Source organism: Nothobranchius furzeri, chromosome 15 (assembly GCF_043380555.1).
Source record: "Nothobranchius furzeri strain GRZ-AD chromosome 15, NfurGRZ-RIMD1, whole genome shotgun sequence".
In the NCBI taxonomy this organism is placed as follows: Eukaryota; Metazoa; Chordata; class Actinopteri; order Cyprinodontiformes; family Nothobranchiidae; genus Nothobranchius; species Nothobranchius furzeri.
In genome coordinates, this window is record NC_091755.1 from 43,253,885 (window position 1) to 43,273,355 (window position 19,471).

The window sequence follows — 19,471 nt, forward strand, 5'->3', positions numbered from 1 at the left end:
TCTGTATACCTGTATTTTGTTGTTTTTCAATAAAGAATGACAAATTATTTAAGTTTGTGTTTTTTTTTGCACACAAATATCTATCTGTAAAAAATGACTGCAAATATCTACAAAGCTAATATTTACATAACAAGTATGATTGGGTTTAGCAATACGGCACTCTGTTTATTTTAGTAAGATTTTTAAACCAAGTAAAGTTAGTAAAGAACACATTTCTATTGGCGGCTAAGAAACTGTTGGACTTAAAACGGGCCTGCTGTAGAAACAACTTGGCATAAATGATTCTTCCTTTGTTGTCTTAACCAAAGAAATTCCAGTAATTGAGCAAAGATATTTATTTTTTTACGTCACATTTTATAAAATAACAGGACACAAAGTGTCGGGACATTTAAAACATACTTAAAATAATAAAAGGGGCCCCGAGAGCTGCAGAGTGAGTGGAACATTGGGTTGTGAAGGAAGAACAGTTCTCAACAGTGTGATATGAGGGTGTTAAACGCCCGCTCCATCTCAAACAAATCCTTCATTGTAAATGAGCTGTTCACCAGAGAAAAGTTGGACTGTTTATTTCTTACGGAGACGTGGCTGCAAGATGGAAATTTTGTACATTTCAATGAAATATGTCCACCAAACGGCTCTGTGTTTACCACACCACACCCGACACGTCGTGGTGGAGGTCTTGCTGTGGTCTTTAAGGTCAAACATGTCTGTAGAACGCAGCGGTGCATCTGGTCTTCAATCAGCCTAAAAGAGCACACAGCACCCCTCTGTTAACTGAGCTCCATTGGCTACGGCTAGTGGCACACATCAAACTCAAATTGCTAGCACTAGCATACAAAGTCCCGGATGTTACGGCCCGCTCCTACCTGAATCCTCTAGTAAAGGCTTATGTCACGGCCCGGCTACTCCGGTCATCAAGGGGCGTCCTTGTCGAGTTCCAAGAAACTCCTGTAACTCTTCAGAGAGCCGCTTCTAAACTAGCACCCTCCCAGCACCCGTCCCCCACTCTACGGTCCACTCCATGTTCACTTCCCTCTGCGATCGATCATGCTGCCTCACTGCCACCTACGACTGGCTGGATTGTTGCTAGCCTCAAGGGCAACCTGATAGCTCGATTATCACACTGAAAAAATAGATCTGTTGGATTTACATAGTTGAATCATGTACATCGGTTGCATGAAATTAGATTATGTTTTGGTTTTATAACTTCTTTATGTAATGCCAACATGTTACAACAAGTGCACTTGTAAGTGGCTAGGGACAAAGTGTCTGCTAAATACATAAACATGAACACATATTGCTGGCATTTAGTAGAGCTGCAGCTGCAGAGTGTAATGTTGTAGGACCCCTCGTAGACGGTCCTTATATGGTTTTCTCTTCCCCCATGTGCCCACTCAGTGTGGGTGGAGCTTGCTTATGGGAACCTTGTGTGTGTGTGTGTGTGTGCGTGTGCGTGTGTGTGTGTGTGTGTGTGTGTGTGCGTGTGTGTGTGTGTGTGTGTGTGTGCGTGTGCGTGTGTGTGTGTGTGTGTGTGTGTGTGTGTAGGTAGTAAAATAAATAAATTGTCCTGCTCTTTTCAGCCACTCCGTTCATGTGACACCTCTGTCTTCATCCATGGCTCCAGCCAATCAGAAGGAGGCTTTCTGTCGTTTGTAAATCAGAACGAGTTTCGAATGTTTTCTGAAATGACGTCAGTTTTACTACAAATGAGCTCAGAGTGGTTTCTGAAGTACTCTTGAGTATGCATCAGCCACACATCGATTCAAAGACTAGCATGTGGTGCTGCAGGGGAGCAGATCCCATCGCCTGTGCAGTGAGTGCTGGGAAAGCAGAAGCATCTGTCAGAGTGATGTTTCAGTGGAGCACATGGAGGGAATGATGTTCTTCAGGGCTGAACAGGACAACAGCCATGAGGAACTAAAGGAGTTACACTTGTAACATCATAATTGCATTTCTGTTATTTCCCTGGAGTCGTAGCTCCTCCCACAATAACACAAACATGCTGGAGCCTCTTTGATGTCACCAACATCTGATCTGGTTGACTGGATCCTCGTGGGTCTAGACATGTTTCTGCTGGACTTTTTGCTTTTTTCGTGAATAATGAACTCGCTAGCATTTTTATTATAGTTTAGGCAGAGCTTTCATTTTTCTCACAGCAAATGACTTTTAAGAGATGTTCATAGACGGGAACAATATTCACCAATATTTCTGTAATACAGCTGGGCTGTGGTTCCTAACATGGGGTCTGTGCCCCCCCAACAGGGCCCCCACAAGATGTCAGGGGTATCTGTGCTGAGGTTATGGGGTTGCCAAGATTATATCGGGGCGACGGTGGCACAGGAGTTAAGTGCTCGCCCCGTAATCGGAAGGTTGCAGGTTCGAGCCCCGCTCAGTCTGTCGCTGTCGTTGTGTCCTTGGGCAAGACACTTAAGCTGGTGGTGGTCGGAGGGACCGGTGGCGCTAGTGCTCGGCAGCCTCGCCTCTGTCAGTACACCCCAGGGCAGCTGTGGCTACATCGTAGCTCATCCCCACCAGTGTGTGAATGGGTGAATGACTGGTTGTGTTGTAAAGCGCCTTGGGGGGTTCCAGGACTCTAGAAGGCGCTATATCAAATACAGGCCATTTACCATAAAAACTACATTTAAAAAATCCCGATGAAACACCCAACTGTGTAATCCTGCTGTTGCACTGCTGGCAGCAGGAGTCTGCAGGTCATGGCTATCGTGTTGTTGTACCGCGTACACACTCTGAGTCAGGGAGGCTGCTGTTAGTGTAAACACACCCAAGATCTGGAATGCCTGGCCTTTAGAGAAGAGGGAAGCAGCTACACCAAATATGTTTAAGATACATTTAAAAACGTTTTTATTTGAACAAACAAATGGTTAGACTGTATTATGTCTAATTTATATCCTCCTCAGATAGATATACTTTTATTCATAGATAAGTGTTTACAGTAATGTTTCACTGTTAGCTTAGCTTAATTTTATGGCCGTGTATGGATGTGTGTGCAAATGCTCTTTGTGTGTGTGTGTGTGTGTGTGTGTGTGTGTGTGTGTGTGTGTGTGTGTGTGTGTGCAAATGCTCTTTGTGTGTGTTCGTGTGTGTGTGTGTGTGTGTGTGTGTGTGTGTGCAAATGCTCTTTGTGTGTGTGTGTGTGTGTGTGTGTGTGTGTGTGTGTGTGTGTGTGTGTGTGTGTGTGTGTGTGTGTGTGTGTGTGTGTGTGTGTGTGTGCAAATGCTCTTTGTGTGTGTGTGTGTGTGTGTGTGTGTGTGTGTGTGTGTGTGTGTGTGTGTGTGTGTGTGTGTGTGTGTGTGTGTGTGTGTGTGCAAATGCTCTTTGTGTGTGTGTGTGTGTGTGTGTGTGTGTGTGTGTGTGTGTGTGTGTGTGTGCAAATGCTCTTTGTGTGTGTGTGTGTGTTTGTGTGTGTGTTTGTGTGTGTGTGTGTGTGTTTGTGTTTGTGTGTGTGTGTGTGTGTGTGTGTGTGTGTGTTTGTGTGTGTGTGTGTGTGTGTGTGTGTGTGTGTGTGTGTGTGTGTGTGTGTGTGTGTGTGTGTGTGTGCATGTTTGAATGCATAGGTTTTAGTTTTATGTGTATATGTTTGTATGTAAACACCATTTGCTGTTAAAGTTTATAATTGATTGTTTTATTTAGTTTCTTTTACTGTTAAGCACATTAAGTTGTTACCATGCAGGAAATGTGCTCTATAAATAGTCATTCATTCATTCGTTCATTCAAGAAGGCTGCGGGTTCACCTGCACATCCTTCCTGTGTGGAGTCAGAACGGTCTGTTGTGGCAGATAAACAACACTCTGTGTTTGTCTCACTAGTATTGTGTTCATGATGTAATGTAGGCCACAGACCAAACACGTGCATGTCAGGAAACTTCTTTTAGGTAAAGCTCTGGACGAGAAGCTGAAGCACCTGCTCTGACCCCCACCAGGAGGGGCTATGTGCCTGAACACTGCTGCTGCAGTTGATCTCGTCACCGTCCGACTCCATCACAGATCACATGCACAAATAACAGATCTGTAATGATGAGCTAAAGTAAAACTTGGTATTTAACACTTTATTTTGAACAACACAAGTTGTAGCTGTCCTGAACGCTTGTTTCATAACAAGGGCTTCATGCTTTACCACAGCTCGTGCATCCTCTGGATTTCTGACTTGCTCATGTCGTGTCATGCTCATGTTTGTGATGTGAGGAATGATTTTTGTTAACCGTGGTTTCTGCAGGACTGGCTCCATCCTCACTCTAGCATGACTCAACACTGCCATCTGCTGGAGCTCAGCAGAATGACACCAAATCGTGTTGCCTCCTCCAAAAGATAACTAGTTTTTCATGCATCGACGTTTGTTTAAGAGACTTTCTTTAATAAAATAAATGGTTTGAGTGACGGTTAAAAATCCTTTGTGTCTTCCTGCAGAGGCCCAGCAGTCCGATCCAAATGGCTGACAGGATCAAACCAAACGCCGCCTGTAAGTTTAATCCCAAACATTAATCAGGCTACTTTATTTACTCAGGATGATGAACGGGCTCAGACAGCACACTGATCTTCAGCTTTAATGGTGCGACTCTACTCCTGCAGTCTAAAACCTAAGCCATACCGCGTAAAGAAGAATGCGTCCTGTGTTCTGGTGAAACCCGTCCAGGTTCTGCTGACTGTCAGCCGGTTCCCACTGGGCTACAGAGCTGTCATAGTCCAGGTGCATGACTCCTTCAGGTAAAACCCGGATCCCCCAATAAATCCTCTTCACTCTGCGGAAGGTGGTGTCCTGCACATCGCAGCGATATGTCCCTGGAGGCAGATGGATCACGTTAATATTGTAGACTGTTGCAGCAGCAGCATTAAAGTTGTCTTTATTTGGAAAACGACTCCAACTTCATCGCTTTCATTGGTTCCTCAGTTATTTCACGCAACAACAATAATGATAATAGTATTAAAATTAATAGTGATAATAACAATAATGATAGGGGTAGCCATGTTGATGATGGTAATTTATGTCCTCTGAGGTATAAACATCATTCTTAAAATTCAACATGGCTGCCCCATGCTTTAAAGCTGTGTTAGCTGCACTAACAAATGTTTACTATCACAACAACTGATGGGAGGCAGCCTCATCCAAAATGGCCATGAAGTGACCTTTGAACCCTGAGGGGTTTTTCTCAGTGTCAAGGAACCTCGCCTTGATGTCTTGGCCCCGCCCCGGTTGCCTAGGAGATACAACATCAGTCGCCGCCAAGGCGTGTTCCAATGTTCATGTTCTACTGAGGCATCTGTTCTCTGTTTGTTAGCCGTTTAGCTAGCTGAGCATGGAAACGCGGGAGGTGCCTTGTAGCCTAGCCTTGGTGAAAAATTCCCAGATACTTTTTCTAGAGGATGGCGGATCAGAATTCAGCAAATGTCTTGTTTAAATGTAAGTCAACTAATTGTAGCTATCAGGTTGGTATCTGAAATGTGTTTAGATCCAAAGCAGTTAGCTGTGGTTGGTTAGTTGCTTAGTAGTTGCAGCTTCGGTGGCTAGCAGGTAGTAACTCGCTTATATATTTCATTCAGCCAGTACATACGCAATAAAAAAGTAAAAGGCTCATTATTAATTCAGTTTGAAACTTATATGTATGAAATATCACGTTATCCCACAGGAGCCGCGGTCACGTGAGGTAAAGCCTGATTTATACTTCTGCGTCTGCGTCGGTGCGGAGACACGCAACGCCATTATGCGTTGGTGCAGGGGCTCTCCGACGGGCTCACAGAGGGTGTCAGAGACGTGCCCAAAATTTTAAACATCCGTCAAAAGTGACGGAGAACTTATTGGTCAGGACGCCGCTTCCTGTATATTCGACACCAGCACTGCTGTAGCTCCATTTAAAAAATGGAAACGATGAGAAATGTGGGTTTAGAGTTGGCGACCGCATGAAGGCGGATGAAAATGAAGGACTAATTTGTCTGTGTTAAAGTCTCTGAAACACACAATCACATTAGTAAATGCCCTATCGTGGACCGGACACACGAGTACTATTGTGGCAGGATGCCACAGAGCAGCACTACGCCCTCTGCTGTCCTGGAGGGGAATTGTTTTGCAACTCTGCCTGAACAGAAGTTCAAATGTGAAAACCTTCCCGACACTCCGTGTGCGTCTCTCCGCTGTGGAGCTCATGGAGAAGTATGAATCAGGCTCAAGTCTGTTCCATTTAACCGTGTTCTATGACCAAGGCAGGACAGAGCCCTCGTACGCACCCTGAGTGTTACTGATCATGAGCTAAGATCTGGTGTCATCGCCAACACACTCAGACATGACTTGGATCGAAGGAACCACATAAAACTAAATGATTTGACCAAATTGATTAAAACGTGATCGTTTCTCTACAGAAGATGATCTTAGTTTGAATTCTGGTAAGAAAGGTCAACTTTGGAATGAAGATTTAGTTGCGTTTTACTAAACATCCAAACTTTTCTCAAAAGTATGTTTTTTTAACAAAAGCAAGGGACTGTCTCGCCTGCCCGACATAAACGACACACTTACTTTTATATTTAAGGCCGCGCGATCACACCAACCAGAGAGAATCCATGCACTTTTGTGTTTACCTGCATCGCTCTCTTGGACGGGCTCCAGGACCACTCGATCCAGGTGAGGGGCGTTCCAGCGGTCAAACAGAGAGTCGTCAGAGCTGATGATTCCTCGAGCATAGCGCCATGACACTCTGAGCGGTAAAACACGTGTATCATGCTGAGCCCTAGCTCCACAGCTAAGATTTACAACAACTCTAATAAAAGAAGTGTTTATAAATAATTAGGCAGATCGTCTTTAACCTTCACATTCAATTCCAACAGAAAGGAAGACTGAACGACCTTTAAACACACACGAACAGTTCTGATGCACTTATTCTGAAGACGTATTTTATTATTGCAAAATACGTCTTCAGTCCAGCATCTCAGACTGGTCCCAGCATGGAGTCGTGGTTTAGTGGGAAGTCTGGGATCTTTGAGAAAATTGTAAAATGTTAGAAAATTACGAATAAGTCCAACACCCATTACCTCCAGGAGAACTTCCCCATTGCCTCCATGACTTCTTCCAAACAGTCAATCTCCACTTTCTGTCCTGAGGTGACGGTCATGGTCCTGAGTCCACACTGCCACGAGTCCAGACACGCCGCCTTACGGACACGACACTCACCTGATACTTTAGGTTCAGTCGATCTCTAGGAAATTGAGAATGTTGATCATGAATACAAGGGTTTGGATTGGGGCTGGGCAATAAATCAACAATTTATCGCTATCAAAGTTTCTGACTCTTATCGTGGTAATTGTTCCCATGTCAATAAATCTGATGATACAAAAATGAAAGATGTGTGTAGGTTGGCAACGTTCCTGCTCCTGTAAGAGGCTGTACCAGCTTGAGTCATGGAAAATGTAACTCAACTTAACACATGTGACATTGTTTGTTTCTGCGCACACCTGTAGCTGTCGCCCATTTATCGTTATCAAGGTTAAATCCTCGATATATGGTGATTTTAACTTAAGGCCACATCGCCCAGCCCTAGTTTGGACTGTATTCACATCACAAAGGCTTTCATCACTAATCTATGCTTTCTTTTTTAGCTTTTTCTATCATTGAGGTGAGATTAATTTTAAACAACAACAGACAACAGTTAATGATGGCATTTACATGTGTGAGTATCCGTGTTGGGCATCTTATGAAAAAGACGTAATTAGTTATAGTTACTATTGACTTTTTCCAAACAGTAACTGAGTTAGTAACTTAGTTAGTAACTGAGTAACCTGATCACATAGAAAAGTAACTGACATTATGTTTATTTAATTATGTTCTATAGTTTATAACATCAAAGGTTTTTAACTGACTGATTCTCTATCTAGAAAGAACACGTCAGATATCTAGATAGTAGAAATGAACATTCCAGATATCCATGAGAAACAACCAAGAACAACAGAAGTATAGATCTCTGGAACACAAATCCATTTGGCCTAAAACATGTTATAAAGACCGGCGTCGGTTTTTAGGGACTGTGAGAAACTTCATTCCTACAAGTGCAGCTGTTATCATTTATAAAGTAGCAACACGACTGCACTTCTGACTTTAATAAGAATACAGTTAGTACTAGGATAAGTTACATAACTGTTATATAAAGTAGGAGTTACAGAGAGGTCCAATCGTGGATTAAATGTTAAAACAGCTTAAAGTCTGCTTTTCCTCACCTTTCTGACAAGCTGTTCACTTTTCTGTCCTCGTCTTTTACCAATTTTCTCCTCGCCAACATTACAGATCCCATCATGTTCATGCACTACTTGTCCCAGCTCGCTCCCTGCTTTCAAGGTGATCACACACACACACACACACACACACAAACACACACACACACACACACACACACACACACACATGCACACACGTACACACACACACACACACACACACACACACACACACACACACACACACGCACACACGCACGCACACACACACACACACACACACGCACACACACACACACACACACACACACGCACGTACACACACACACACACACACACACACACATGCACACACGTACACACACACACACACACACACACACACACACACGCACACACACGCGCACGCACACACACACACTCTCTCTCTTTCTCACAGCTGAAGCATGCTGTGTGTTTGCGTGTGCACACCACGCACGAGTGTGTGTACACGGTTACTGTTCGTTAGTGGCTCGGGGTGATACGGGGTGTGCGGGCGCCGTCTGGGTCTCTCTCTTCTGATCAGCTCTAAGAGCCATCTTGTTTAAGATCACTAGTGTGGCTGCCAGAAAGGCACTGCTGCTCTTCGTTCACTTACTTCATACTAACGCGTCCCGTTACGTGTCCGGTGACGGTAGCGGCGTTGTAACGACGGGTAAAGAGATGAATTAGATGACTCCATTCTCTTAAAATAATCCTACATAGTTTTCCTGACGTCTCCTTGTTTTAGTCACACATCCAACAGCCGGCTCTCTGGAACGCCTTCACCACTTGTAGGTGGACCTCTAAGAAACTGAACTTTGGGCATTTACTGGTTTGTTGACCAAATTCTAGAACATCTAAAGTTTATGTCACAGTTTTGACAGATAGCAGGTCTGAGAACGACGATACTTATAACGATCTGTTTCATGAGCTCCAAACATTCAGGAGGATTCATCAGAGAGGATTGCCGTTCCTCCTCTTCCTCCTCAGCATGCCTATTCCACTTGATGGGAACTTGGTGTAGTCAAAGCTGTAATATGGCTCCACTTACTGTGTTCTCTCTCTCGAGTCCACAGGCTTTGTCCCCAAACACAAATACTTGTATGCTGGGGTTTGTGGTTTCAGGTTGTCTTTTCAGTTTTTACTCACATTTTCTTCCACGGCTGTTGCACCGTCTGTCAACAAACACAGCGTTTGTGTCTTCACACCAATTCCACAAGTGGTGCTGCAGGCGGAGCTCTCTGTGATGACCTCCACTGGCCCTTCACCCACGTCCTTCAGGTCCGCAGATATCAAACAGAGGAGTAGGAGGGGGGCGTAGATCCTCACAGAACAAATGTGCATTTTAATGTTTGATGGAGAACCTGCAGGATAAAAGAGAACTATGCGAGGCTTTGTTTCTTTTTTTGTTTGTTTAGTCGAACGGCTTATTTGATTGCAAATGTGCATTTAATCAAGCTTGGGTCTTTAACCCAGTTACACATCCATCTGTATCCACGTTTAGAACAAAACCTGCTAGAAGAGATGGTCATAAACCAACTGTTTGATTTTAATCTCCATTACGTTTCAACCATTAACAAACAAAACTTAGAAAGAGGAAGAAAAATGAGGCTGAACAAAACCACAACTCCCTCTAGTGGTTGGCTGCAACACTAGTTTTAAACCCTACCCCTCCTAGTGAGCACAAACACTCCATGACACCTCAGGTGCTGTTTAACACCATCAGCAGCATCGTGTCTCCTGCCTCTCCTACAGCCTCCATCCACTCTGTTGCAGACTGTGAGAACTTTCTGTCTTTCTTTGTGGACAAAGTCAATAAGGTTAGATCTAGCATCTCTCCTTCAGCCTTATCGCCGCCTCTCCCGACTCCAACCAGGCCCATCATCCTAGATAGCTTTGCTCCTGTTTCTTTGCCTGAGTTAACCAAACTAGTGAACTCTATGAAGACCTCTGCATGCCCCCTCCACATCTTACCCTCATCTTTGTTTAAAAGTGCTTTTCAGTCCATCGGTCCCAGCGTGCTCTCTATAATTAATGCTTCTCTGGTCTCTGGTCAGGTCCCTGCTTACTTTAAGAACGCTGTAATCCACCCGCTTCTTAAAAAACCGAGTCTCGACCCCTCTCTCCATAGCAGCTTCAGACCCATCTCTAAACTTCCGTTCATCTCCAAGATCTTGGAAAAGGTTGTGGCTAAACAACTCACAGCTGCTCTTGATGAACATAACATCTATGATAGCTTCCAGTCGGGTTTTCGTAGAGCTCATTCTACTGAAACAGCTCTTCTTAGGGTCTCTAATGACCTTCTGACTCACAGTGATGCAGGGGACGGTTCTGTTCTGGTCCTGCTGGACCTGACTGCAGCCTTTGACACTGTTGACCATCACCTGCTACTGGAGAGGCTGAGAGACTGGGTAGGCCTATCAGGATCTGCTCTGGAGTGGTTCTCCTCTTATCTCTCTGAGCGCTCCTTTTCTGTGGCCGTCTCCAAGTTTAGGTCCTCCACCACCTCTCTTACCCATGGTGTCCCACAAGGTTCTGTGCTGGGGCCTCTGCTCTTCCTCCTCTATCTGCTTCCTCTTCAGCACATCCTGAGCTCCTTCAAAGGAATCTCCTACCATCTTTATGCAGATGACATCCAACTGTACATCTCCTTTAAGCCCCATGAGATGTCTAAGCTGCAGCTGTTACACACCTGCTTAGACTCTAGCAAAACCTGGATGGTGGGAGCTTTCTTCAGCTGAATGAAGATAAGACTGAGATCCTCATCTGTGCTCCAGACAAGCTGGTTCCCAAAGTCAGAGACTCTCTTGGTCAGCTTGCTTCTCACACCAAACCTTCTGTCAGGAATCTTGGTGTGACCTTTGACCCAGCTCTCACCCTGGATTCTCATGTCAGTTCTCTTGTTGGCTCTTCCTTCTTCCATCTCAGGAACGTTGCTAAGCTGAGTCCCATTCTGTCCCGCTCTGAACTTGAGACAGTTCTCCACACCTTCATCTCCTCACGCTTAGACTACTGTAACTCTCTTTTCACGTGTCTGAGCAGAACCTCCCTGAACCGTCTACAGGTGGTTCAGAACGCCTGTGCTCGGCTTCTGACCAAGTCCTCCAAACACACCCACATCACCCCGCTTCTCCTCCAGCTTCACTGGCTGCCAGTCAACTTCAGGGTTCATTTCAAGATCCTGGTTCTGGTCTACAGGGCCTTACATGGACAAGCACCATCAAGCACTCGAGTGCTAGAACCCCCCAAGGCCCTTTACAACTCATCGGTCTTTAACCAAAGTAGGTCATTATCAGGAGGTAATCACTTCACAACCATGTAGTATCAATAAAAACATCTGTTAAAGGTATTAATGATTTCTGGTGTGTTTGTTTGAGATTGAGACACTGTAAAAGAAATGTGTGACTTTGCATTTCAAACAAGTCTGACCTCATTTAGTCACCGAAACAAAAGAAACCCTGAAACTTACAGTGAAACTTGAACACACACGGGTCCAGGAAACCCCCACCTGCAGAGTGATGATGCTGTTAGAGGACTCTCACCCTTTAGTAAAATCCTGTTGAAGGGCCAAGCTGCATTTTTTAACTCAGCACATTGTTTTGACAACCTAAATTCCAGAATCAAGGCAATGCCTTCTTAAAGAGCAAGTTACCCCCTACCAGATTCTTACTTAACTCCCACTTCCTGTTTGAAAAATGCAACAAATGCTGTTGCCTAGCAGACCAAGAGGGCGGAGCCGCAAACAAACACACACACACAGGCTCACAACGACATTGTGACATCATATGGTACCAGCTAACGTTCTAGGGTACCTCTTAGCATCCGGCTCATCCCTACTGAATATTATAGAACATCTGTGGTGTGAGTTAGAGAGAGCTGTCTATGCTCAGAAGCCATCAGACCTGAATGAACTGGAGATGCTTTGTGAAGAAGAATGGTCCAGAAAACCTTCAGCCAGAATCCAGACTCTCCCTAGAGGCTACAGGAAGCATTTAGAGCAGGGGTGTCAAATATGCGGCCCGCGGGCCGGATCCGGCCCGCAAGCGGGTTAAATCAGGCGCCGAAAGATGGTTGTGAAAACTTTATTTTCATACTTTACAATGTTGAGTGAAAATAAACGTATCAGTGTGAGAAAGTTTCCTCTGTAATGAGTATGAATAAAACAAAGCTGCGCTCAAGGCTCACACAAGAACTTGAATCACATCCTGAAGATGGCCGCCACTCAGGATGTGACTTCTGATGTTGATGTTCTGGTGAAAGCTAAAAGATGTAAAGTAAAATGAGTCAAATATACTTTAAAGAGCAAGTCAACCCCTACCAGAGTCTAACTCCACTCCCACTTCATGTTTGAAAAATGCAACAAATGCTGTTGCCTGGCAGACCGAGAGGGCGGAGCTGCTAACAAATGCACACTCACACAGGCTCACAACAGCACTGTGACATCATAATGTACCAGTTTACATCATAGCATACCTCTTAGCCAATAGCGGTGGCAGATTTAAATTAGAATACAGTGCAGAGTTTTTACCTGACAACGGCACAACACTGCCAGTTTTAGGCAGAATATTTAAATTTTAACTAAGATGCACTGAAGTGCCAAATTATTGACGACACGTGTGTGCAGCACCATTAGACACTCATTTATTTAGTTTTTCAGCAAAAAAAAAGTTTATTTGGGGGTGACTTGCTCTTTAAGTGCTGCATGAAACTGATCTAGCCATGTGATCTGTAAGCTCTTTGAATCACTAAGGAATGTTTTTTTTTAAATATTTTTTTATTTTTTTATTTACTTATTTTTTTCAAATTTTCAAGTACACTTCAGGTGTTGTACTTGTACTACACTGTCCTCAGGCTCCAGCCTTGTTTTATATTGATTGTATTAAAACAAAGAAAACAATCTGAAGTTGTTTTTAATTTACCGGTCCGGCCCACTTGGGACTAGATTTCCCTCAGTGTGGCCCCTGAGCTAAAATGAGTTTGACACCCCTGATTTAGAGGCTGTTATTTCCTCAAAAGGAGGATCTATGCACCTGTCTAATTTAAGGTATTTACATTAAAGGGAAACTTTGCAATTTTGGCTTGCATTTAGAACCCCTAGTGTCCAGTTATTAGAAGCAAAAGTATGTCCTTGCTGTGCGTTAGTCTTTATGTTGCACACTTGTGTGTTTTGTGGTGAGTTTTATTCCGTTTTGGCTGCTAACACAGATGACAACACAATGAGGGCGTCTTCTTCAACAGTCAAAAAGCACTGAAGAACTAATTAACATTCACATTCACACCCTTAGCTCAACTTTCATAGCAAAATAAGTCAGTTACAGCTCACTCCTTTCAAGCACACAACATTTATAGAAGCACCGTTAAGTCCTAGCATAACACATAAAAGTTAGCTTAGCTGTTAGCTTACTCGTGCTACAATATAAAACTAACATTTTACAAAAAAAATAAATAAAAACACGGGGATAGACGGCCAGCATTCCCCTCATTAACCCGGACTTCTAACCAATCTCCTGTTAACACAGACGAGAACAACATGAGCGGCGTCATCTTCAACAGTCAAAAAGCGCTGAAGAACTGTTGAGTCAGCAGTACTGACTGTGTTCGCTGTGCCCCTTGTGGCAAAATGGTGTTACTACACATTTTACTCATTTCATCCGTTCATAGGGAGGAGTTAAGCTGTGATGAACTTCTAAAAAGTTAATACTAAAATAAAGAAAAATTAATGAAAGGGAGGTGGGCGGCTCTATTTTCTCACATTTATAGCACCTTAATAACAGCTGAAGTGTTTCCCGGCCTTCATTAGTGTCTACAGGAGTGACTCATCACTAAATTAAACAAATCAGTTGTGTTCATGATCTTAAACTCAGAGGAAACGTGCTGGAAGCAGACTGCAGCGCTGGCACGTCAGCTCCACTTTTACTAAGTCCAACAGGGACCAGCTTGTCACTCTCAAGTTGCAAGTGCCATATTCTGGCCACAGGGCGTGGTGGGGTCTGAGTGCCATTTCAGTAACCCTGTAAAGGTTCACTGTAGCACATACTGGCTCAAAAATTATTTAAAATAAGAAGAGTAAAGTTGCAAAGCATGTCTTTAATTTCATTGTGTAATTTCCCATTTAGACCAAAACTAAACTCAGTCTGCCTGAATGGAGGATTTCCTGTCACAACCGGGTGACTGCTGAAGTTTGAAGTCAGCCTTACCTCCCTGTTACAGCTTCTGCTGAGTGAAGCTTCTCCAACTGAGGTTCATCAATGGCACAATAACACCTGTGGTCAGGCTATCATAAGTTCAGCATGAGTAGCATGAGATGGCCCCATGGATGACTTTGTATCTAGAACATGTGTGTGCATCTGCATAAGGCTGTGCTGTTGTTGAGAGAGGCTGTTCATCTGACTGTCAAAACGTAAATGGAACTTCATGATGTCATTGTGAAATGGGGAGGTCCACAAAACGGCTTTTTCTAACGGGAATACTGGCACTTACTTTTTTCCACTTCAAGCACTGATCACACAATCCTGTCCCACATGGCCCCCTCCACCTCACCATTAGGACCCTGATGCACGAGCCCCTCTCCGACATGAAGAATTTGAACTCTCGTCAAAGCTACAAGGAGTCATGCAGCGTTTATGGAACCATACAGAGTAAGCAGGATTCAATTATCATTTTTATTTAACCACTTTAGCTAACACTTCACTGAGTTGATGACGATCACGTATTTCCTAGCCTGGCCTGCCAGACTCTTCGGCTGTGTCTCAATTCAGGGTCTGCATCCTTCGAAGGACCCAGCCCACCCGGCCGACGTGGGCTGCGTCCTCCGTCGGCCGGGTAGACCGGATGTTAACGGCTGTGAATTTGGACAGGCCTAGTCTTCATGAACTCCCTCCGCGAACGTTCCGTCGCCTAGCAACCGTGGAACCGCTCTGGGCAGAAGGGAGAAGGAACTTTAAACGATGGAGCTCGACGTTTTATTTAGCTTTTTAACCCCCAGAGATCCAAATTTAGAAAACAACTGCAAAATCTTTTTTTAACCTTTCACATGTTCTAGGAGGCCAGATAAACAGGCCTATTTACACATTTTAACAGCCAATAGTGTTGCAGAACTGAACAATAGGACCTATTAGCAATGTAAATGTGGTTTTAAAAAGAAAAAAAATGGGGAAGGTTTATTTTTGTAGACTTAAATCTGATGTTGTAATGTTACAACCGTGGGTCTCTGGGGGTTAATCATTTCCTTGACTGTTGGAGAGCTAATTCAGAGAAAATACTTTCGACAAGCTGAGCCTGAGCAAAGATGTGATAATAGTTTAGTTTTTAATACTTTCTAAGGGTCTTAATTTGACCAAAACCGATTTATCACCTTTTAAGACGCTTCAAGACCCAGCGGATACCCTGTAATATTAAACAATTCTCATTTGTAAACAAAAATAAAATTCAAGAGTTTAATGCAGAACTGATTTTATTTAGATATTTCTTTTATATGTACATGTTTAATCTTCCTTAACCATTTTTTTCTAGCAAAGTAAAAAGCTGTCAAAGTTATTCCTTCTCTCCTGTTTCCTCTGCAGCCTCATGTCCTCCCTGATCAGATCCAGAAGCTGGTCATCGCTGGCACCTTCCCCTGGATGCCCATTTTCTCCAGAATAGTCTTAACAAACATGTAAGAAAAAGAAACAGGAAGAGAAAAGAGGACAACAGGTTATTCCTTTCATGTTTTCGCAGAAAAAATAAACTCAAACGAGTTTTTAAAATATGAGATGTTATTGTACCTCCATGCCACAGCCGCCGAATACTTTGCTCCGGTGATCATGTGGTCCATCTCCGTCCTAAGCTTAATACATTCCCTGGTTTTCTCTTTTGTTCCTAAAATACAAACTTCTATTAAAATCAGGGGGAAAACGTAGCGGGAGAAGTTAGACACCGAGCGCGGCCGAACATACGAGCCGAGACCGCAATACAAGCACTTCTACTGTAACATTTCTAACTAAAATAACGTTCATGTATCACAAAAAGTCCTTAACCTAACAGTTTTCAAGTTTATACTTACATTTATATGCGCAATCCTCTCCGACAGCTCCCGCTTCACTGTCCGCCATTGTTTTTAAGTTTTTCTGCCTGCCGGCCCGCAAGGCATCTTGGGAAATGCTACCTGTTGAAGGATACACCCGACCCATCCTTCATTCAGGCGAAAAGAAGGCCGCATTCGTCGACCGCATTTGAAGGAGTCTTCGAATTGGGACAGGCCGAGTCGCGGCGCTGTGACGTAACCGGCCGACGAATCCGGCCGAGGTAGGATGCAGACCCTGAATTGAGACACAGCCTTCCTCTGTTTAATTCTGCATAGAGAAGGAGTCTGGTTACTCTCCCATGCATGTAACCCCACCCCCTGAGAATTCTAACCGAGCCAATCAGCACTGAGCAGCGTACGTCACACACCGCAACGCTCAGTTGCTCATAAACAACGAAAATGGCGTTTGAAGTGGAGTTTGCCGTGGCTCTTTCCTCTTGGACCAGTCTTTGAAACTACAACACAAAGAACTGCTAAGCCTTCCTTCTAAAAAAAGATGTTAGCGCCATCACCAGGCGCCATTTTGACTACATCTAAAAGACTACAACAACACGCGGTACAGTTGGCATTTCCGCATTTTTTCTGATTGGTTATTTTTGAACTGGTTAGTCCCGCCTCTCATGTGCCTCTCTGCCTTTCAGTACCCAGATGCATGCTGCTCGGTGCTGATTGGCCCGGTCAGAATTCTCAGGGGGTGGGGTTATACTGTATGCATGGGAGAGTTACCAGACCCGTTCTCTGTGCAGGATTAAACAGAGGACGAGTCTGGCAGTGTTTCCTTCATCTCACTGATTGTGTCTTGTTGCGTTTGCAGGATAGTTTGGGTCAGCACCAGGCCACTTTCAGGTGCGCCTTGGAGGACACTCGTGGGGGACAGCCCATCCCTGCAGGACTTACCCAGCCAGGAACCTCCTCTGCTTCCAATGGAGCAACTGGACACACTACATATAGACACAGTTTTTTTCTGAGAGCTTCTTGTTTAAAATTGATTAATAAATAAATAAAACAAACTGAGTGTGACTGACTCGGCTGACTAGGACCTCTCCATGTCGGCATCTATCAACAACAGAAAGCCCAAACTGATTGATTTTTATAAGATTCTCTAAGAAGCAGCTCAGGGGGTGGCGGTGGGTGGTCTTTTGCATCGTAACGTTTTAAAGCAGCCCTTTATTTCTGCTGCAGACTCGGTGACCAACAGTGAGGCAGATCCAGCTCCCCACGACACTTGGCTGGCTCTCTGAAGGAAATAAAAATGGCTCCATCTATCCAGCAGAGAGGACTGTTCCTGTCTGAACTCATTACTAGCAGTGAGTCCATAGATCTAGAACGAGTAGAAAGGACACTTCCTGGTGCCATTGCAAAGTACAAAAAAAAAGTTATTGATCATTTAAAGTGGGTACTTCCTGGTTTTGATGGTGCCTTGTAGATCCAGTTAACGTACAAAGGTCACTTTGAATGAGTTGATACATCAAGAGAAGAAGGCGGCATTGATCTAACAGACTAAATATTTCCTGCAAACTATTATATTGTAGGTGGAACAAACACTTCAGCATTCAGGATTCCAGAGCTTGTTAAATGACTTTCATGGATCTCCCACTGAGAAGGCATGGATGCTCAAATCAAGAAAACAAATACAAGCAAATCACACTGGATCTGCACAAATCCACCCTGATCTACATGAGCAGACTTTAACAAGGCCCTTATTTAAATATATGAGTTAAAGCAAACTAATCTCCCCTTTGCAAAATCAAACTTCCAGAGGAGTTCCAATGTCACGGATCAAAGTTTTGAGGTTCCCTTCAATGAAACAGAGGCGTAAAAGTGTATGCAGCTGTTAATGCAAAGTGTCAAAACAGCACGCATCAGCAGAAGTAAAGTAACAATGGTTGGGAATAAACTAAAATCACATCATAGACTTGATTTGTAGACTTTTATATATTATTGTTTTTTTAGCACAGAATGGATCACACACACATTTAATAAATGAAGCACTAGTGAATGGGGAGGCCTTGTCACATGATCCACATACACCACTGCATTCAGCCACATGTCCAGTATGCAGGGAATGACAAAAACATACTTTTTAATTAAGTTTTAGAGCGTATCCACCAAGTGTCACCAACAGATCAACAACAGTAGAGATGTGAACAACAGCCATAAAGGTGGCATGGGGCTGCATGCATTTCTTCACTCATGAACCTAGAAAAGAGTGCGCAGGACAATGTAAAATATAAAATGTAAAAGTGCAAAATCATTTTGGACATTTAAAGGCCCCGTGTACTCGACAATTACAAAAGCATTTTAACCCTTTTATGTCCTAATTGCATTTTTTCATGTGCAGACAAGTGTATTTTTGTGCTTAATGTTGGCTATGCTACTGATATGTCTCTTGTTTTGGGAGAGAATGTATATTTTTGGGGGAAATATCAAAAATTATTTGAACACATTCCCTACTCCATTTAATGTAACACTGAAATCATTTTGTAGCGTTGAAGCGTTTTTGCGCCATTGACTCCCATGTAAATATGTATTTACATGAGTGCAATTTTAAACAAAAGGCTAACATAAATAAAATTCTAAGGAATTCTGTTGGCAGGTCTTGACCTACACTTTACAGTAAACAGTAAATTCCATCACTCTCTGAATAAAGCACAGAAACAAGTCATATCTCACTTGTGTATTTTAGCCCACATACAATCACATAGCACACAGGCGATGCTGAAATCAGACCAGCCTTGTTAGCTGGGTTTGGGGAGTATGTGATATAGATAATCTATTCCCTCAGCCCATCGCTAATCATTTGATGGAGCTTTACATACAGATTAGTAATTTCATAAACATCATCTGACCTTACCAGTCTGTGCTCAGACATGAGTTCAGAGCACAAGTGAAATACATCTACATCACAGGGGAAATCCTTGAAATAACACTCCTCTAAACATATTTCCAGCTTTGTTGGACTCACAGGCTGGAGAAAATGTGGAACCCCATAAAGGTTGGGGACAGCATGCATTATTGTTGGACGACCACCAGGAGCTCGAGGATTATTAGTAGATCGTGTACGATGGTCATTCCAAGCACCTCATCCAGTTCCACCTGTGCTGGTGTACTGGTGCAGCAGCAACAACCTGGAGCTCAATGCTCAGAAGACAGTGGAGATGATTGTGGACTTCAGGAA

The 19,471-nt window shown here is 43.6% G+C and overlaps 1 protein-coding gene across 1 annotated transcript; it reads right to left on the reverse strand.

Annotated features, from left to right (window-relative positions):
• Window positions 1-3,398: 3,398 nt before the first annotated feature.
• Window positions 3,399-11,835, reverse strand: tmem81 (transmembrane protein 81). Its single transcript, XM_070544874.1, has 6 exons — window positions 11,701-11,835; window positions 9,381-9,595; window positions 7,035-7,198; window positions 6,585-6,700; window positions 4,606-4,796; window positions 3,399-4,474 (listed from the first exon to the last, which is right to left on the reverse strand). Exons 2-6 carry the CDS (start codon window positions 9,573-9,575, stop codon window positions 4,370-4,372), a joined length of 771 nt encoding a protein of 256 aa, XP_070400975.1. The 5' UTR covers window positions 9,576-9,595; window positions 11,701-11,835; the 3' UTR covers window positions 3,399-4,369.
• Window positions 11,836-19,471: the final 7,636 nt, after the last annotated feature.

What these genes read in the sequence shown, in the direction of transcription:
- tmem81 (XM_070544874.1), bottom strand. Translation starts at nt 9,575, where the DNA reads ATGCACATTTGTTCTGTGAGGATCTACGCCCCCCTCCTACTCCTCTGT. An exon ending in CAACAGCCGTGGAAGAAAAT is followed by an intron (nt 7,199 to 9,380) that starts GTGAGTAAAAAC and finishes TCAATTTCCTAG; the next exon opens with AGATCGACTGAACCTAAAGT. An exon ending in GACGCATTCTTCTTTACGCG is followed by an intron (nt 4,475 to 4,605) that starts GTATGGCTTAGG and finishes TTAAACTTACAG; the next exon opens with GCGGCGTTTGGTTTGATCCT.